At 40.3% G+C, this 20,450-nt stretch overlaps 1 protein-coding gene and 1 pseudogene across 1 annotated transcript; one reads left to right on the top strand and one right to left on the bottom strand.

Annotated features, from left to right (window-relative positions):
* Positions 1-1,029: 1,029 nt before the first annotated feature.
* LOC147437792 (uncharacterized) lies at positions 1,030-1,854 on the bottom strand. Its single transcript, XM_086486614.1, has one exon. The coding sequence runs from the start codon at positions 1,852-1,854 to the stop codon at positions 1,030-1,032; it is 825 nt and encodes a 274-aa protein (XP_086342740.1).
* Positions 1,855-5,309: 3,455 nt separating this feature from the next.
* LOC147437791 (large ribosomal subunit protein eL32z pseudogene) lies at positions 5,310-5,619 on the top strand (annotated as a pseudogene).
* The last annotated feature ends 14,831 nt before the right edge of the window (positions 5,620-20,450 follow it).

The raw sequence follows: 20,450 nt of genomic DNA, 5'->3' as shown, positions 1-20,450 counted from the left end.
CTTCACATTGCTTGATGATATGGTAGAGAGCTTCAACATGACCTACTGTGGCCACCATAGGGTGCGACGTTGTTGGGGTGGTTGTCCACCATACGTGTGGGCAATGTAGAGAGATAATAATGTTTAGGGCTTAAATTAAACACCAAATTCAAGTCTTGCACGTCTATTTTTCATGGCTTGTGTTTTTTAATTCTAAATAATTACCACAAGAAATAATGACATATATATCTCTTCTTTGTCCACTTTTCATAGCTTCAAATCTTTTCTAATTTTAGGTGAGCACAGATCTCTTCCTTTGTTTGTCTCTCCAATTACGAGAGAGAGAGAGAGAGAGAGAGAGAGAGAGAGAGAGAGAGAGAGAGAGAGAGAGAGAGAGAGAGAGAGAGAGAAATGAAATGAAATGAAATTAACGTCTTCAAAAGGCCACAATGACCTATGAGACCTGAAAGTTACAAATTTGTGGATCTGATACAAAGTCAGATTAACAAAATAAAATAACCTAACAACAGTACAAAACAAAGATATATACTATGGGGTCCTAAGTTGGTCGATGTGAGTGAGACAAAAAACTAAGCAGAATAACGGGCGCCTTGTTGGGATAGCTGAATCACGAGAGATCTAGCATCAGTCGTTGGCGAATCTCATGAAATGAAATGTTATATTAACGTCTTCAAAAGTCCATAATGACCTATGAGACCCGAGAGAGAGAGAGAGAGAGAGAGAGAGAGAGAGAGAGAGAGAGAGAGAGAGAGAGAGAGAGGGGGGGGGGGAAGAGGGAATGATGCTATATTACAATCAAAAGGCTCATGTGACACCAAAGCAATAAGTATGGCTACTCAATTTTATGCTTCAAAAAATGGCTCCCCATTATAACCATAACACATGAAATACAAGTCACGAAAACCGTGGGCCGCTTTCACCAAAATGAGTATCCACTTGCTATCTACAAAATCACCCGATGAACTCAGGTTTCTAAAGTGACAAAGTCTTTAAAGGTTGAAAAAGTGAGCACTCCAATGAGTGACCCTATCAAGAATTTCTTATTCCTCTCTTAAAACAAGTAGGCATGACATTTGCATCATTGGCATTTTGAATTGGAGACCATTCATGAAGCACCTCCAAACATGTTTCCAAATCCTGCCACTTGTTTTCTCCTTGAACATTCCAATAATCCGTGGTTGTATCTCTCCTCAAAAACCCTAGCTCGACTGCTTTTTGTTCTGTATTTATATTGAACATGACAGCAACCTTGAAAGATGGAGTAGACATGGAGGAGCTGCTTACAACCAATACTACATCTCCTATTTCCACCCATGGCCGTGCACATCCAACCTTGCCAGGCTGTAGCAACCAAGTTCGAAAAATGGTGTCGCTCATTTCATATATCACCTTGTTCTGGGTATTGCGCAAGGGTAGAAAGAAGCACTTGTGTAGTATGGTGTATGTTGGTAAAAGACACTTCTTTTTGCGAGAAAAATCCACATCACTGATCACTCTCATCCCAGTGACCTTATCAAGTTGAAAAGCATCTATTCCATTGCCTTCATTTATAAACTCCCCAATCAAGAACAACTCAATGCCTCTGTTATGCTCATGTGACAAGAAACCCGTGATCTTGCATACACCCCTTGCTTTATTTTGATGTTCTAAATTAGTATTTCTGTCTAAAGTGATCACCACATTGTCTTTTGCTTCATATCGCTCGCCGCATATGTATACTTTTGAGTAGGAAAATCCCTCTAGATGAATATATTGTTGGCCCCAATAACTCTTCAAAGAAATTATCTCCCAACCTTCAAGAGCCCTTTTTGTTGCTTTCAAACCATGTAGAGCGATTCCCTTTCTCTGAATCATGCTCAAGCAATGACATGGGCCAAGCCTTTGAGCATTCTTGTACAACTGTGTTGCTTGACCTTCAGAGGATGAAATTGCTAAGCACAACAGATGCCATCTTTCACAAGTTCCTAGTTCCATGCTAGCCTTTGAAAAACCTTGCGGCAATAAAAGATTCTCATGTATGCATGAGAGTATCCTCTCTGAAGGTGACAATCCATCCTTCTCAATCTCCAACTGTTGCAAGGTTCTTGATAAAAGCGCTTGAGTGTGATAATGAGTGTACGTTAACTCATTGAACCTGTTATTGGTTGGAATCTCTACAATTCCTAACACGTTTCTCTCAAACTAGTAGCACCAAAGTCCATCATGGCTACTGTGGCGTATTATGTCATCAAACAACTCTCCAGAACCTATATACAAAGATTGACGTTATTTTAGGTCTCCATGTTATATAAGGAGTTCTTATTATATTTGTGATGAATAGAAACATACACACCTGCCACGTGCTCTAGAGGAGAAACAGTCTCTCCTCCCTCTTCATCCATAATAATTCTCCATGCTAAAAGTAGTTTTCGGGTAGCATTGATGGTATCCAAAGTCCAACCATGAGTACGTGTGTAGTTGTAGAAGATATGAGCTACGTCAACCAAAATCATTCCCACATCTCTCAATGTCTTCTCAATGTCTAGAACATTATTTAAAATGTGTGTTAAACACCATTGAATAAACTTTTGATGCTCTTCTGCAATAAAATTTCCATGGTGTCTAGTAGCATGCAACGGCCATCGTCCACTTCTGCGAAGTGTTCAGGGAATTGCAGCAGTACCTTCATATATTGCATGAGTGATGGATGTTTTCATGCCATTGCTAGCCTTTAAAAATAGCTGTTTAGTATACTTCTTGAAAATGTTCAGTGCAAGAATGTGCATCACATCATACACAAGATCCAAACTAATATCAAAGCCATAGAGATGGTACAACCTCCAGAGTGGTGATTCTTCTATTAGTCCTGCATTGGATAGAGTAGCGTTATACTCCTCCTTTGTTTATTTTTTTCTTGAAAGTCTTATAGCTTCAAACATCTCTGTTGCAGTCCTCTTTTCTGGTGGGTAGCAAGCAATATATTTATTCTTTGTGTATACGTACTTTGGAATGCATACCCCTTGAGTGATTTGCTTCATGGGAGGCTTATCCCGTCTACACCCGTTCTTGTCCCCATCCTTCAAACATCCTAGTTTACACTGGGCTGGGTGATCGCCTGTCCATGACATGAGAATTGCCCTTAGAATGCAAGAACGATATGCTATGTCCAAAGAGTTTTCAAATATGGCCGTTGGTGGATAGTTAAAATTGATGGAGAACCCTTCTCTAGTTGCCACATCTGACCAACACTACCATAAGACTTCTTGCCACCCAAGTAGAACTGACTGCACCATGATTTAGACACATATAGTTTGCATATTGTTGTAAGGGTGGAGCCATGAGGTCCATCACCATCCAATCGTATGGCTCTCTCTCTCTCTCTCTCTCTCTCTCTCTCTCTCTCTCTCTCTCTCTCTCTCTCTCTCTCTCTCTCTCTCTCTCTCTCTCTCTCTCTCTCTCTCTCTCTCTCTCTCTCTCTCTCTCTCTCTCTCTCTTTTCGCTTACCAGGCTTAGGGTGGGTCGACAAACTTGCCTCTATGCGCAGGAGATCAGAGCACCGGACTTCGCGCACCTTCGATCACGCACGCTGATTTTAAAACGCCACGCTGAAGCTGCAGCCCGACCCTAATCGTTACTAAATTATTGAGTTTTTAAAACTCTTCAAAAGATAAAAAGCAGCGAGCTGCGCCAGTATAAGCGATACCCGTTTTTAAAAATCTTCAAAAACAAAGCAGTAGCGCCCGACGCTACTGCTAAAGAAAGAAACGCAATCTTGTTTTGGCGGGTCCCTCACTCCCCTCGTGCGTAATGATCACACGGACGCTCAATTAGATTTGCAGCGGGCTCAAAAAAATCTCACTCTCAACTGGCCGCCCTGGCGAACTGCAGCTCCAATTAGCTGGTCTTCTCGCGAGCGCAACCTCTGCTTATTATACGTCGTCATCCTGCAGTGGCCATCGACCTTGCAGCACAGTGGCCATCGATCACGGGTACATGCCATGTTCGTTTTTTCTGTGCGCAGCCAGCTAACTCAACACGTGAAATGAAATATTATATTAACGTCTTCAACAGGCCATAGTGACCTATGAGAGAGAGAGAGAGAGAGAGAGAGAGAGAGAGAGAGAGAGAGAGAGAGAGAGAGAGAGAGAGGTGGGCATTCGTGTGTGTGTGTGTGTTAGAGAGAGAGAGAGGGGAGTGGAGAGCCTCAGCGAGGATGGAAAATGGTAGTTGGGGTGTTCCTGGCAGGGTTGCTGATGATAATAGGGAATAGAGGCCAGGTGGAGGGAGCCGTCGATTGTAACCAAGTAACAGGCAACATCGTTGGCTGCTTGGGCTACGTCAAGTTCAAAGGTGATGCCCCTTCTCGCACTTCTGTGTGCTATACGGGAGTCAAGAAAATTGACGCCATGGCCACCACGCAGCCCATCCGTCGAGAAATCTGCACCTGTCTTCAAAAGACAGCTGCAACCATCTGTGGTGCCAAGCATGCCTTTGGCGCTCCCAGGTTCCTTGAGCTATCATTCTGTTGGGCTTGTCCCATACTAGAAATAGTGGATTTCGTCTGGCTTGTGTTGCCCGACTGGATCCCTTTGATGTAATGAGACTTATGGTTGCTTTCTAATCTACTTTGTCTCCAAAGAGAGAGAGAGAGAGAGAGAGAGAGAGAGAGAGAGAGAGAGAGAGAGAGAGAGAGAGAGAGAGAGAGAGAGAGAGAGAGAGAGAATGTACCCTAAACAGGACTTGGAGAGAGAGAGAGAGAAAGAAATGAAATGAAAGGATATATTAACGTTTTCAACAGGGGATAGAGAGAGAGAGAGAGAGAGAGAGAGAGAAATGAAATGAAAGGATATATTAACATCTTCAATAGGCGCGAGAGAGAGAGAGAGAGAGAAATGAAATGAAATGAAATGTTATATTAACGTCTTCAAAAGGCCATAATGACCTATGAGACCCGAAAGTTACAAAGTGGTGGATCTGATACAAAGTCAGAGTAACAAAGAGAGAGGAGGTGTGAGAGGTGGGAGGCGAGAGAGAGAGAGAGAGAGAGAGAGAGAGAGAGAGAGAGAAATGAAATGAAATGAAATGAAATGTTATATTAACATCTTCAAAAGGCCATAGTGACCTATAAGACCAGAAAGTTACAAGGTGGTGGATCTGATACAAAGTCAGAGTAACAAAGAGAGAGGAGGTGTGAGAGGTGGGAGGCGACAACGCTAACAGCGGCAGCCATGGTGACCCCCCTCGTCAAGCCCAGGGTTGTGAAGAAGTGTGTAAAGAAGTTCAAGCGCGCCTAGAGTGATCGCAAGATCTATGTCAAGCCAAGTTGGCATAGACCAAAGGGTATTGATTCACGTGTCAAGAGGAAATTCAAAGGGTGCATTTTGATGCCTAACATTGGGTATGGCTCAAACAAGAAGACAAGGCATGTGCTACCCAATGGTTTCACGAAGTTTTTGCTGGACCTTCTTATGATGCACAACAGGAAGTTTTGTGCTGAGATTGCTCACAATGTTTCCACTTTGAAGCAGAAATCAATTGTGGAGCGAGCCGCTCAGCTCAACATTGCAGTTACCAATGGTTCTTCCAGGCTTCGTAGTCAGGAGGATGAGTAGGTGCTGCCCGGTCCTAATGATCACAGCATTAAGGATGAGATAGTTTAAGAAATTTTAGAATTGTAATTTTGTGTTTGTGATAGCCATGCTCTGTTGTATTAGTTTTGGAATATTCAATATCAATGATCGTGTTCTCGAAAGAGAGAGAGAGAGAGAGAGAGAGAGAGAGAGAGAGAGAGAGAGAGAGAGATGAAAATGAAATGAAATGTTATATTAACGTCTTCAAAAGCCCAAAGTGACCTATGAGACCAAAGCGTTACAATGTGGTGGATCCGATACAAAGTCAAAGTAACAAAATGAGAGTGAGAGAGAGAGAGAGAGAGAGAGAGAGAGATGCCATAGTTATTTCAATTGTGCTTAATTGGTAATTTTCTCTTACAGATCTCGTGCTCTTTCATCAAAACATGGAGAAGGAGTGCTTAGAAGGCATCACTCACTGGAATGCAAGGGAAGTTACTCAATTTGTTAATGGCTACTTAGGTTCGGATCGATACACATGCACCATACTCAAGAATAACATCAACGGAAGCAGTCTTCTATATATGTCTGTGTTTGAAATAAAACTGAGAAGAACCGAGTACCTCTATTGGTACTTCATAGCACTCCTTCGCACCTTCGCCGGTGGTTGAGTGCACACTTGAGCGTTGTTGTAAAGAGTGGTGGGGAGTTCGGGGTTCAAAACATGGTGTGTGGATTGACCCGAATTTACAAGCTTGCCTGAATCTACTTTTCTTCCCGAATTTACTAAATGCCCCAAATTTACAAATGTGTATCGAACGGCCCAAATCACTTTAGCCGTCGATCCCATTTGAGCATGCCCGTGCGAGATAGTGTGGAGGTGTATGTGCGGGCATGTGCATGTGACCCTTCAATTTATTTATTTGAGAAATAAAATTGTACATAAATATGAAATTTTCATCTAAAAATCATGAATTTGAGTTGGCCTCAAACCTTGTTTGGGAAAATTTGATGGAGTCATTTTTTTTTATTTGATGTTTGTGCGCTTTCTCAAACACATATTATTTCTAGTTACAAAGACATCCATTTGATGCTGGAAGTGGTATTTTGGGTGACAAGTGGGGCTATGAAAACGGTTTTCCATGATAGAGACAATTACAAGCGCTTGATGTGTTGATCACCATTTATGCACGAGATACCTAAAAACTACCTCTACTATATATGTATGGTTTAATTGTGTCTGGTGTATGTGCAAAATAAGGAAGTGGGTTCCATTGGAAATTTTTGAGGAGCAAATATCCAAGTACCTTTGATAAACTTGTTCGCTTGCTCCATCACTAGTTAAAAATAGTTTGGGTAATCGAGCATCGCACCCTAGCCAACTTCGGCGGTGCATGATCATTTTTTATCATGCGTGTTGAGGATGTACGCACAAAAAACTTCAAATTAAATCGTTGTGAGGTGATTTGAAGTATACTTCTTTTAAATTTAGTCTTCTGTAACTTTTCCTTATGTTTAAATAACTTATGTTATTGTTTGTTTTCCAATTAGAAACAAGTGAAAGGGTCACGACGGCTTTCAAAAACAATAAGAAAGTGATAAAATTGTTAGGTTGAATTAAACTGGTATCAGTGTTTGGGAAAAGATTGCCTCAGCTAATTAGTCTTAAGCCGATTGAAAATCAAGACTAGCTAGCTACAAACCATGGTAAACGGAAGAAAAAACGATGAAATATGTGAGAAAGTTGTTCGAAAATTCTATAAATTTCAAAAAAAATTCTAGTATTTTCGGTTTTCTTCTTTGTGAGGAGAAAACTCGATCAGCGGTCACTTCATAAAAGATACTTTCTCGAACATTCACACTAACTAGAATCAAGCTATAAAATGCAACAAATGAAAATCCATGTGAAGTTGAGAAATGAAAGGTGAAATAAAAAGAGCTAATTAATATATGTGTATGTAAAGAATTTATTAGAATTATGCAAGGTGAAGATTCACTTTAGCATTCTAAAGCAATAGAATGCAAAAAAAAACATTCGTGTGTGTGAGAGAGAGAAATTTACTCAAATTATGCAAGGTGAAGCTTCACTTTAGCATTCTAAAACAATAGAATGCAAGAAAAGTCAACACATGTCACTATATATATCAAATGAAAGGTAAGTCTTCATTATGCATGGAAAACTATGAAAGTCTCTCTGATCCAACACAACACTAAGGGTTTCTTTTAGAAAGCCAGAAAGGGTGGAGTCAACAATCCTACAAAGAGTCGTGGAATGTGTAGGGTCTTCTTTATGTTTAGCATATTGAATGCTTACATTTGCAAAACTTATCTTTAGTTCTCACTTCCTATCATTCCAATGTAGTGTTATGTAAGTACACTGGTCCTACGGGCACGCCACAATAATCTATGCTAGGGGGAGGCTATAAGATAGCATGGTTGGGTGCAGACTATCACACGATATTACTCTCATTCTTTCACTAGTATCCAAGCTATTTCGAAAAAGGGAAAAAGCGAATTGATGTGCATGCGATGCACTTCTCCTCTCCCATGATACTCAAGCCGGAGAAACAACCCTCCACAATGCAGCAAAAGAGAAGCCAAACACAGAGTTTTGTGCATAGCACAGGAGGACAGAGAGCGAGGAGCAACCGCAGCCGCCCACGAACGCCCTCTACAGCGCACAACTAAGGGTGTTCTTTTTCCTTATGAATGATCCTCCACAGGGTTGCAAAAGAGTTTTATGCATAGCACGGGAGGACGGACAGAGAGCAAACAGGAACCGCAGTCGCCCATGAACGCCCTCCACAGCGTACGACTAAGGGTGTTCCTTTCCCTTATGAACGAATTTCCACAGCGCAGTAAAAGATAATCCAGACACAAAGTTCTGTGTATAGCACGGGAGGACAGAGAGCGATTAACAGCCACAGCCGCCCACGAAAGCCCTCCATAACACACGATTATGGGTGCTCCTTTCCCTTATATATGACGGGCGACCAAGAAAAACTCAATCGATAGCTCTACGGCAATGAGTCTCCATTGGTGCCGTAGGCTGCACGCATGGGAAGGTCCTTTAAACCCTTGCATATAGGAGGATTGAACCCAACCTATGGCGGTAAGAGACCATCACCCTACCATCTAAGCTATTGAGCCTTGTTGTATACAAAAGTGAAAGATAGTATACTTGAGTTAACAAAGAAAGATAGAAGGAAAGGAAAGCTACAAACTTCAATGAAGTAGTTTCACCCTTCTTTTCACTCCTTAGAGAAAGGCAAGTTTTCTTTCAAAATTCATTTTTCTTTAAGGAAGAAGCTTCATAAGTGAACAAAAGCCTTCACAGAAGCGATGAGTTTTTGTGAAAAATCAACAAAGGTGTTTTTACAAAGAACAAGACATGAAGCATTACAATTTCCGCAAGGCAAGGATCGCTTACAATGCAAAAGTCACCGAGCATAAAAAACACAACGACTTCAAGCTTTACAAGGTACAAGTTGACATTTTTTCTCTCTCTACATTAGCGTGTGTTTACCATGGCCGACGAGAATATCCCACATACACACCTTTTGATTTTGAGCACGCATATCAAAATCTGGCCACCGGATGTTTTCAAGACTTTGAAAAATTGTTAAAGCATACTTTAACGCAACCTCTTTGCACAAAATGCAAATGTTACAAACCTTACTGAGCTACTTGTGTCACAGACAGCTCAAGGAGCCCAAGCTGACACCGTTTAAAAAACCCAAGGTTGCACGAGTCAAAGAGTCCATGAGGCAAGTGCTTCATAAAATGCAGAAGATAGAAATGCATTACTCATAGAATATCACCATTCCTGAGTTTCACGGTGAAGAGCGTGATCACAACAAGAATGCGATCAATACGTTGTCGAGAAATTTGCGATCTTGCCAGGAAAGCACCGGGCTTATGGCTGTGAGAGTTTGTGAGAGAACTCTAAAAAAAACTATATGAAGGGGTTAAACCATAGATGCCATGAAGATTAGGGTTTAGAAAGAAGTGCAATCAAAGAAGACCCACTCTTTCTCTCTTGCACTCACACACACAAAGAAAGAACACAAAAGATAATGTCAAAATAACACAAAGATGAAAACATCAAGGCTATGGTCATATCGTATCATGGGTAGTATGAAAGGGTTAATAGATGAGTTAATGGCATTCAATCTTGGCTGACCAAATAGGCTACGAATTGTTCTTTGGAATTGTAGTTTTATGCTTACCATAATGTATATATTTTGTCTAGTGATTGGGATTAATTGTATATACAAATCCTCTTGGTTCATAGCAAGATAACTACTCTTATGTCAAAAGAAAAGTTATAGTCTATGAGAGGTAGTATAATGGGATCCGGTGATAGAAGTATTTCATTGAGCCTTTGTGGGCCAAAGAGAAACACTATACGTTGTTGAAAGTGTATTTTACGGCTAATCCATACGTTAATTCTAATAGATCGTACAAAGTGAAAGCGATAGAAATTATCATCATGTGGATTATTCATTTAGGATAACTCTAGTATATGTAAAATGTAGATATGAGAGAAGAGAAGGGAAGAGAAGAGAAGAGAGTTTCCCTCCCAAGCCCTATTCTTGCCAGTAGGCAATAAGGATACTGCGGGGAGAGATGTACCTGTAGCAAGGAGAACCTAAAATTTGTAGAGAGGATGAATTACTAAGAGTGAGAGAGATAGATTTGGTTAAGGAGATGAGATTAGATATATATATATATGTTGTATTAGAGATGAAAAAGAAAACAACAAGAAATCAAGAAAACATCAATGTCGAACACATCTTACTTGACAAACCCTTCGACACCATTATTGATGGAGAGAGAAGAAGAGGGGAGAATTCAAGGTTGATTGATACGCCAACTCCAAGACCTTCTTTGATTAGAGTTGATCTTCCAAGGATAGTGTACAAGAATGGCTAGTCTTCCTCTAGGAGAAAGTGTAGGCTTGGGCTTATGTTAATGGCTAAGTATAATTAGGCATTGCTACTCACTCCCTCAAGAATTCCTCTCATCAATGGATTGAATGCTTGAGTGGTTTCAAAGAAGAAAAGGTCCCCTTTTATAGGTGAAGGGAACCCCCAAGGGTTTACACAAGAAGAGAGGAGCCAGTGTGAACAGAAATTGGAAAAGTTGGAAATGAGTTGTCCCTGCATGATGTGGGCAGACTGGCGTCCAGTATTTTGATCCTATCTCCTCAACCGTGGCTCCAAATAAAAAAGTAAAAATATGGGAAAAAACTTCAGCTCATTAGCTACGATTTTTCATTTTAAAATTGTTTTCCAATTCGGATTGGAACCTTGTGTAAAAAAATCATCAAAATAGGATCTATTTCTCGCAGCAAAAGTCTTCCTGTGGTCTCCTTAGCCTAGAATTTCATTTGATTTCAAAGGACACCTCATGCCATATGAAAGCATGACATTGCTCTTTGAAAAAGTTTTGTAATCATGCTTGCAATAATGCATTAAAATAAGTGTATCTTTGAAATCATGCCACCTAGTGTCCCACTAGGATTTGATTCCCTCATAGTAGCTATTTAAAAAGAAATATAAGAAAAATATGAAAAATACATAGAATATATATATATTGGAGTTTACCGTAGATATAGGATCTAGCTAGGGTGTGAGATGATAATGAGATAATAGAAATAAAGAATCAATGCTTTTTGCCCCAAGTTAAAAAGGCGGAGCTATTGATGCTTTTCCCATAGTATTTTCTGATGGTAAAGTAAGAATAGGTTACCCTTGAGAAAAATAATAGGATGAGATAGAAAGCATATTATTATACTTAAATATGCATATGTACATTATAGAAAATATAACTATGTATCGAAAAAGTTACAAGATAACTCTTGTAAGATGCGTTCCCACTATGTACGTGTCACAGCACGACATCCACCCCCTCTAAACCTATACATCCTCCGGCATGTGCCAACCTCATGGTAACTTGTGAAAGTAATTGTATCCCCTGTCATCCCATGACCTCCTCCAGGATCATATGGGTAACTCAAAAACTTATATTGTACTAAGCATTGAGATTCTCCGCATCTTTTAATTCCTCTCGGATCAGAAGGAATTGTTATATATATTTGTCTCCAAAACATCTATAACAAATCTCCATTATGCGCAAAATCTTCATGACGTAGAGACATAAGTTCCTCATCCTCCTCTTCAAAAAACACTTACAGGCTTCCTATAATATACTTGAAAGATTTTTGAAACTGCACTTCAACCTTCTCACCAACCTCTAAATCCATATGTACCTCTTTCTCATAGAAGTCTAAATCTGCATCTTCATTCTCAAAAGAATCCTCTAGATAGCCTTTCTCAACATCGAGAGAAACCTCAGAAATATGCATGGTAAACCTCTCATCAATTCTCTCACCTTTTACCAAATACCTCTCCAGCTTTACATCATAAAACTTTGCATACCTCTCAAATATGGTGTCTAATTCCCTTTCCAAATCATCCTGGTAGGTATGCTCCCGGTCACTTGTAACCGATTGCTCAAAAAGCTCCTTGGAGTTAATCTCTGACTCAATATCTTCACCCCTTCTTCCTTTTTGACCCATCGCTAAATTATCTTCAATTGAATCATGTCTCCACTCATCTAGGGAGAACCCTTCTTCATTACATGACTCTAGTGTCAGCATAGAGCTAGCATCCTCTTCTTGCTTCAAGGCATCACCATGTATACCCTTCCTATCCATAGCAAATAGATGCTCACAAACCTGCTTGCAATTTATACCCTGTGACACAAAACCTAACTCCCTTTTATGCCTCGGATATTGTTTGTATACCTGCAGGCAACCAAAATTCTTAGAACCCTGTATAGTAGGCACTTTATGGCAAGCATCTTTATTTGTATCTTCACACAGATAAGAAATATCACCCCAATCACAAACCATATTCGAAGAGGTTTCTTGCTCTTCTACTCTATCCTCTTATGTCACTTCAACCTGTATAGCATAACCAAACACTTCTCTATCTTTCATTTGTGAATCTTGAAGATTCATAGCTTCATCCGCAGAACCCCAATCCTCATGCAGAGAATCTGCATCTGTCATTCCTTCCTCCACCATGGAATTGTGAAAGCTTGCTGCATCTAGCTCTAAATAAGGCACAATTTCATGAGTCATCTGCATCACATCTGCTACCCCATATATACAAGACATACATATTACTCTGTCAATGCACTCCTCTTCTTCCACCTTGTCTTCTTGAGGTACTTCACAATCCGCAATGCTATTAGCAAAGCTATACTCACAAAGGAAGAGATTTTCAGTCACCCCCTCTAAATTAGCACTTTCGCAACTAGGCATATCCATTTGGGTAGTACTACATGCATCAAACTCGCATAGGAAATCATTGATAATGGCTTCTTCATCCTGGTATATGTCTTCAGTATAGGCATCCGACTCTTCTAAACTTGGTAAAAGTTCCTGGATCTGCTCAAAAGTAGATAGTAGCACATCACTAATATAGCCGTCTTCCACCTGGATCTGCTCAAAAGTAGATAGTAGCACATCACTAATATAGCCGTCTTCCACCTGTTTTCCCTTCACATCCTCTATCAAAACCATAGCATCCTCATCCTTGTATATTCACTCATGTGCGTCTTCAAACGAATCAAAAGGAGCGTCCAAATCATCTATCATAGTCGACGAGTTTGCATCATTCTCTAAGTCGCTTTGAGCCGTTTCAGGCGCTTGGATAGCATCATGAGAGTCATTATCTTGAGATACGAAGGTTACAAGACCCAAACGTGCATAAATAGCTTCCACTATGTCTGCTTCATCTGCATACAATAAATTTGCATCTTGCAAAAGATATGCATCTATTACTGCTTCTAAATTAGCCTGTATGCATGTGTTGCCACTTGCATGGCTTACAGGAGACACCAACTCTAGCTGGTCACATCCACTTCCACTATGCTCCATCTCTTGGTCTTGATGTTCCAAGCATACCTGTGTTATAGCTGTAGAAAACTCACCCCAGTTGCTTGCATATATACTTGCATAGTCTTGAACTTGGTGCTTGAAATCATCACTCACAAATTCAACAAATGCTGCAATCATCCGAGCTTCTGGAATTTCTTGAAGCCTCATCTCTGTCACATAGCACTCAAGATATCCTTCTCGATCATAGCCTTCGAATATATTAAGCTCATTATATATGGATTTCCTAGCGCTTTCAATCGCTTTTTGAATCCAGTCTTCTTCTTCAAGCCATTTGCATCTGCTTGCAAGCTCTTTCATTTCAGCATATAGCTGCTCCACTTTGCTAGCAATCTTTATGTACTCTCACCCCGGCTTGTTCACGTCGGGCTCACCAAAAATATGTCGAGAAATTTGCGGTCTTGCCAGGAAAGCACCGGGCTTATGGCTGTGAGAGTTTGTGAGAGAACTCTAAAAAGAACTATATGAAGGGATTAAACCATAGATGCCATGAAAACTAGGGTTTGGAACGAAGTGCAATCAAAGAAGATCCACTCTTTCTCTCTTGCACTCACACACACAAAGAAAGAACACAAAAGATAATGTCAAAATAACACAAAGATGAAAACATCAAGGCTATGGTCATATCGTATCATGGGTAGTATGAAAGGGTTAATAGATGAGTTAATGGAATTCAATCTTGGCTGACCAAATAGGCTACGAATTGTTCTTTGGAATTGTAGTTTTATGCTTACCATAATGTATATATTTTGTCTAGTGATTGGGATTAATTGTATATACAAATCCTCTTGGTTCATAGCAAGATAACTACTCTTATGTCAAAAGAAAAGTTATAGTCTATGAGAGGTAGTATAATGGGATCCGGTGATAGAAGTATTTCATTGAGCCTTTGTGGGCCAAAGAGAAACACTATACGTTGTTGAAAGTGTACTTTACGGCTAATCCATACGTTAATTCTAATAGATCGTACAAAGTGAAAGCGATAGAAATTATCATGGATTATTCATCTAGGATAACTCTAGTATTTGTAGAATGTAGATATAAGAGAAGAGAAGGGAAGAGAAGAGAAGAGAGTTTTTCCTCCCAAGCCCTATTCTTGCCCGTAGGCAATAAGGATACTGCGGGGAGAGATGTACCTGTAGCAAGGAGAACCTAAAATTTGTAGAGAAAATGAATTACTAAGAGTGAGAGAGATAGATTTGGTTAAGGAGATGAGATTAGATATATATATATATATATATATATATATATATATATATATGTTGGATTAGAAATGAAAAAAAAAACAACAAAAAATCAAGAAAACATCAATGTAGAACATGACATCTTACTTGACAAACCCTTCGACACCATTATTGATGGAGAGAGAAGAAGAGGGGAGAATTCAAGGTTGATTGATAAGCCAACTCCAGACCTTCTTTGATTAGAGTTGATCTTCCAAGGATAGTGTACAAGAATGGCTAGTCTTCCTCTAGGAGAAAGTGTAGGCTTGGGCTTATGTTAATAGCTAAGTACAATTAGGCATTACTACTCACTCCCTCAAGAATTCCTCTCATCAATGGATTGAATGCTTGAGTGATTTTCAAGGAATAAAAGGTCCCCTTTTATAGGTGAAGGGAACCCCCAAGGGTTTACACAAGAAGAGAGAAGCCAGTGTGAACAGAAATTGGAAAAGTTGGAAATGAGTTGTCCCTGCATGATGTGGACAGACTGGCGTCCAGTATTTTGATCATATCTCCTCAACCGTGGCTCCAAATAAAAAAGTAAAAATATGGGAAAAAAATTCAGCTCATTAGCTACAATTTTTATTTTAAAATAGTTTTCCAATTTGTTGAAGATGATGAAACAGGAAACAGAAGGAAGACAGCAACTCAGAGTAGGAAGAAGATGGAGAAGGAGAAGACACAGAGCTTGTGTACGAGATCTCTGTAGTCTCTCTCTCTGTATTGGAATAATAATTGTGTATTACAAACTCAGAGCTACAAAGCTTATATGAAACCCTAAGAGATAAGGTGTCCTTTCACACCAGATGTCCAGGGGGAAAAACCCAGTGGGAGAAAAGTGCCCCTGGTGAAGCGCGTATACACACTAACACTACTACATGTCTACAAATCCCCCCTGTAGTGATAGTGTGAATCCGTACAAGGTAGCAGATCATCATGTGTATGAGAGTAAGCCCAAAGCTTTTCGGAAAGCTTCAAACTTTTCTCGTGATAACGCCTTCGTAAATAGATCTGCAATGTTATCCTGTGTAGGACAGTAAGTTAGTGTGATCTCCCCTGCATGTAGCCTTTCCCTGACATAGTGGTAGTGAACCTCTATGTGCTTTGTTCTTGCATGAAATACTGGATTCCTTGCAACTGCCATAGCACTCTGACTGTCAGTGAAAATGGTAGTGGGTGCCTGTTGACACTCACAAAGATCTGCCAATAACCTGCGTATCCATACACAATCAACTGTTGCCGTGAAAGCTGCCCTGTACTCAGCTTCACAAGTTGATGTAGCCACTGTGGGTTGCTTCTTGCTTAGCCAAGATATACATGCATTTCCCAAGAAAAAACAATTGCCACTTGTGGAATGTCGTGTGTCAAAATCACCAGCCCAATCTGAATCGCTGTAACCAAGAAGCTGCATAGAACTGTGCTTTCCATACATATCCCCCCTTGGAAAGAACATGGCAAGATTAGGGGTACCTGAAAGGTAACGAAGTATGCGCTTCACAGCTTGCCAATGATGCATACCTGGGCTGTGCATAAATCTGCTTGCTTGTGAAACCCCAAATTGAATGTCTGGACGAGTGTTGCCTGCCAAATATATCAAGCAACCAACCGCTGCTGCATAAGTATGTACATCAAAAGTTTCTCCAGCATCATGCATGCTCAACTTTGATCCAGTTTCTACGGGTGTAGAGATTGGCTTATAATTTTGCATACCAAACTTGTCCAAAATTTTATGCAAATATTTTGCCTGCAACATGTATATGCCATCCTCTGATTGCACAAACTGAATACCCAAGTAATAATGTAGCAAACCAAGATCAGACATCTCAAAGGTTTTTCTCAAAGCATCTTTAAACGCTTCAATTTCATTTGCATTATTGCCTGTAAGAAGCATATCATCCACATAAAGTGTTAGCATAATGAGAACTCCATCTCTCTTTTTGACATACAAAGTACTTTCTGCTGGACTATTCTGAAATCCCTGGCCAATCAAATAAGTATGTATCTTCTCATACCATGCTCTTGGAGCCTGTTTGAGACCATACAAAGCTTTACGCAATCTGCATACCTTTTGCTCTTGACCTTTTACAACAAAACCACTTGGTTGACTTACATAAACTTCTTCCTGCAAATCACCATTCAAAAAAGCAGTTTTGATATCCAACTGATGCACTTTCCAACCATGATGAGCAGCAATTGTAACTAGTGATCTAACTGTGGACGCACGAGAAGTAGGAGCAAAGGTTTCATCATAATCTATGCCTTTCTGTTGCGCATAGCCTTTTGCCACAAGCCTTGCTTTGTACCTGTCAACAGTACCATCTTGTTTCCTTTTTACCTTAAAAACCCACTTTGTACCAATAGGCTTTTTACCTGTAGGCAAGTCCACTAGATCCCATGTATGATTCTTATGAATAGAATCAATTTCTTGCTGCATAGCATCTTTCCACTGAACACACTCTAAAGCTTGTTCAAATGAATCAGGCTCATCTGCATCACAAAGAGTGGTAAAGCAAGCCAAATCTACTTGCTCTCTGCCAAAAGTAGTACCAGCACGTGTTTTCCGTGGCAACGGTGCATCCAACTTGCTATCCTGCAAAGTTTTCTGAACCCATTTAGGCAAGGTTCTTTCTTCCCTGAGAACTTCTTGCTCTTCACGCACAATTTCCTCTACATCATGAGGTGTCACATGCTGATCAAAAGATTGATCAAGATTATCAACCTGTTGTGAATCTTGATTTTCCACAAAAGAAGGAAGCAAACCTTCAAATACATCATGTGTCTGCATATGAGGTACATCAAAAGCAACCATAGGTTGAGCAGTAGTTTCTGCAAAAATTACATCACGACTTTCAAAAATCTTGTTTGTAGCAGGATTGTAAAGTCTATAACCTTTACTTCCACTACTGTACCCCACAAATATACATTTGATTGCCTTATCATCAAGCTTTCCACGTAACTGCTGAGGGATGTGAGCATAAGCAAGACAACCAAAAACACGAAGATAACTGACTGAAGGTTTTTTGTCATACCAAGCTTCATATGCAGTAATGGTCTTCAAGGCACGAGTAGGACACCTGTTCAAAACATGTGCTGCACAAGCAACTGCCTCCATCCATAGCTTATGAGGCAAACTCTTAGCCTTGAGCATACATCTAGCTGTCTCCATTAAAGACCTGTTCTTCCTTTCTGCAACACCATTCTGTTGTGGTGTGTATGGCATAGTGCATTGGTGTTTAATGCCTTTCTTTCCCAAAAAATCCTTAAATGCACCTGACATGTATTCACCTCCTCGATCGGTACGAAGAGTCTGTACTTTGCAACCTGTTTCATTTTCAACCATGGCGACATAATGTTGAAAAACTGCAAACACGTCTGACTTTGCTTTGAGTGGATACACCCAACAAAACCTGGAAAAGTCATCAATGAAGGTCACAAAATAAAGGCTGTTTCCCAAAGATGGCGTCCTCATAGGACCACATACATCACTGTGTACAAGCTGCAACTTTCGTGTCGCTCTAACTGAACCATCCTGCGAAAATGCAAATCTGTGCATCTTTCCAAGAACGCAACCTTCACATACATGTCTTGGTGGCATCTCCAATAAAGACAAATCATGCACCATATTATGACGTTGTAAAGTCATCAAACTGCCATAACCAACATGCCCAAATCTAGCATGCCACAACTCAGCATCCTGCATGGCCTGAGTCTTTGTTTCTGCAATACATACCTGAATCTGCTTTTCATAACGATCTAGCACAAATAGTCCATTGTCCAGCGTACCTGTAGTGATAAGAGAATAACCATTCTCTCGATCTCGTACAACACATCTGTCATCCTCAAAAATGACCCGAAGACCAATTTTTGCAAGAGAGGATACAGACAACAAATTCTTCTTGATCCCTGGAACATATAAGACATCTGGCAAGCATAAATCTGAACCATCTGAAATGGTAATCAAAATCTTACCAACGCCTTTGATTGGATAAGAAGCATTATTTGCACATGTCACCTTCTTTCCTGCTGGAGCTGCATCCAATGAACAAAACAAATCCTTCCTTGAAGTAATATGCCTGGATGCACCACTATCAAAGTACCAAATCATTTGTGTCTTGTCAACACTGTAAGCAGAAAAATCTGAACATACTACAAAAGCATAAGAATCCTGCACAAAGTTTGCAGACTCTTCTTTAGCTGTAGAAGAATCACCAGAAGCTGAAACAACCAAACTTGACTCTTTCTTCTTTTCTTTAGCAATTCGCTTTTTACACTCACTAATGTAGTGACCAGGTTTCTTGCAGTAGTGACATTTACCTTTCTTCTTGGACTTGTCGGAATCACCTTTAGACTTCTCTGAAGATTGTCCTGCACTAGACTTGGAGTGATGAGCACTCTCTTTACCCCTGTTTTTGTTCTGTACAACAAGAGCATGATCCATACCATCCACCTGTAAAGACTTGTTCTTACGTGATTGATCCTCCTGCAATAGCAAAGCCACTAACTCTTCAAAATGAAGAGGGTCATGATTAGCTCGCAAAGACAGAGTCAAAGAAGTCTGAAAAGTCAAATAAGATGGTGGTAGTGAATTGAGTGTTTTGGAAACCAAGTCCTTCTCTGGAATCACTTCATCAATGCTAAGCAATTGCTCTTTAAGATCCCTGATTTTTGTAAGATGCTCGACAATATCGTCACCTTCGTCCATCTGTATTTTGTCAAGTTGTTTCTTCAAAAACTCTATTCTGGCAGCATTTCTTCCTCCAAACATAGCTTGCAGAGTGTTCCAAGCATCCTCAGAAGTTCTGCAAGATCTGATATGTGGTGTGATTGTCCTCTTTATGGTTAAGGCAATCACAGCCATAGCCTGTGCATCTTTAGTATCCCATCTCTTTTGCTCTGGAGTGACTTGTGAGGGTCCTGCACCAACAGCTGCACCACGACCAGGCGTGGCAGGTGCAATGCTACCTGGACGAACTTCATCTCCAGATACATAATCCCACAATCCTTTACCAACCAAAACATTTTTGGCCATAAAAGACCAAAGAGAATAGTTGGTACCATCCAATTTGTCTTCGGATGTAAACGCACCAAAAATCTCTTTCTCCGTAGATTGAGCCATACTGTAGATGCACACAAGAGAGCAAAAGAACCTCCAGAGATTCACAAATCTCCTCTCCAATCCAAGCAAAACTCTACACAAAATCTCAGCACAAAGCTAAGACAAGCTGCTTCCCAAAAGAACTGTTTACCTCAAGAAAATCTGTCAAAAAGCACACCCTCTTGATCTAAACGCCTCGGAAAAGTAACTTCTGCTACGCTGCTCAGAACGAAATTCTGAGGGCTCGAACGGCTTCGAAAGGGGGGTAAAACCCCAGGTCGCCTGATCAGAATACTCCCGGAACGTCGAGGATGCTCCCACGAACAAATTTTTCGAAAACTGCCTGAAAACTGCGATTGCGCGCGCGGACGCGAAAACGCAAGTTGAGGCTCTGGAAATCACCTTGCTCTGATACCAATTGTTGAAGATGATGAAACAGGAAACAGAAGGAAGACAGCAACTCAGAGTAGGAAGAAGATGGAGAAGGAGAAGACACAGAGCTTGTGTACGAGATCTCTGTAGTCTCTCTCTCTGTATTGGAATAATAATTGTGTATTACAAACTCAGAGCTACAAAGCTTATATGAAACCCTAAGAGATAAGGTGTCCTTTCAC

The sequence above is a fragment of the Adiantum capillus-veneris genome, chromosome 17, assembly GCF_014529385.1.
Source record: "Adiantum capillus-veneris isolate H3 chromosome 17, ASM1452938v2, whole genome shotgun sequence".
NCBI lineage: Eukaryota > Viridiplantae > Streptophyta > Polypodiopsida > Polypodiales > Pteridaceae > Adiantum > Adiantum capillus-veneris.
Note: the sequence above shows the minus strand (reverse complement) of the source record. Positions and strands in the feature narration are given on the sequence as shown.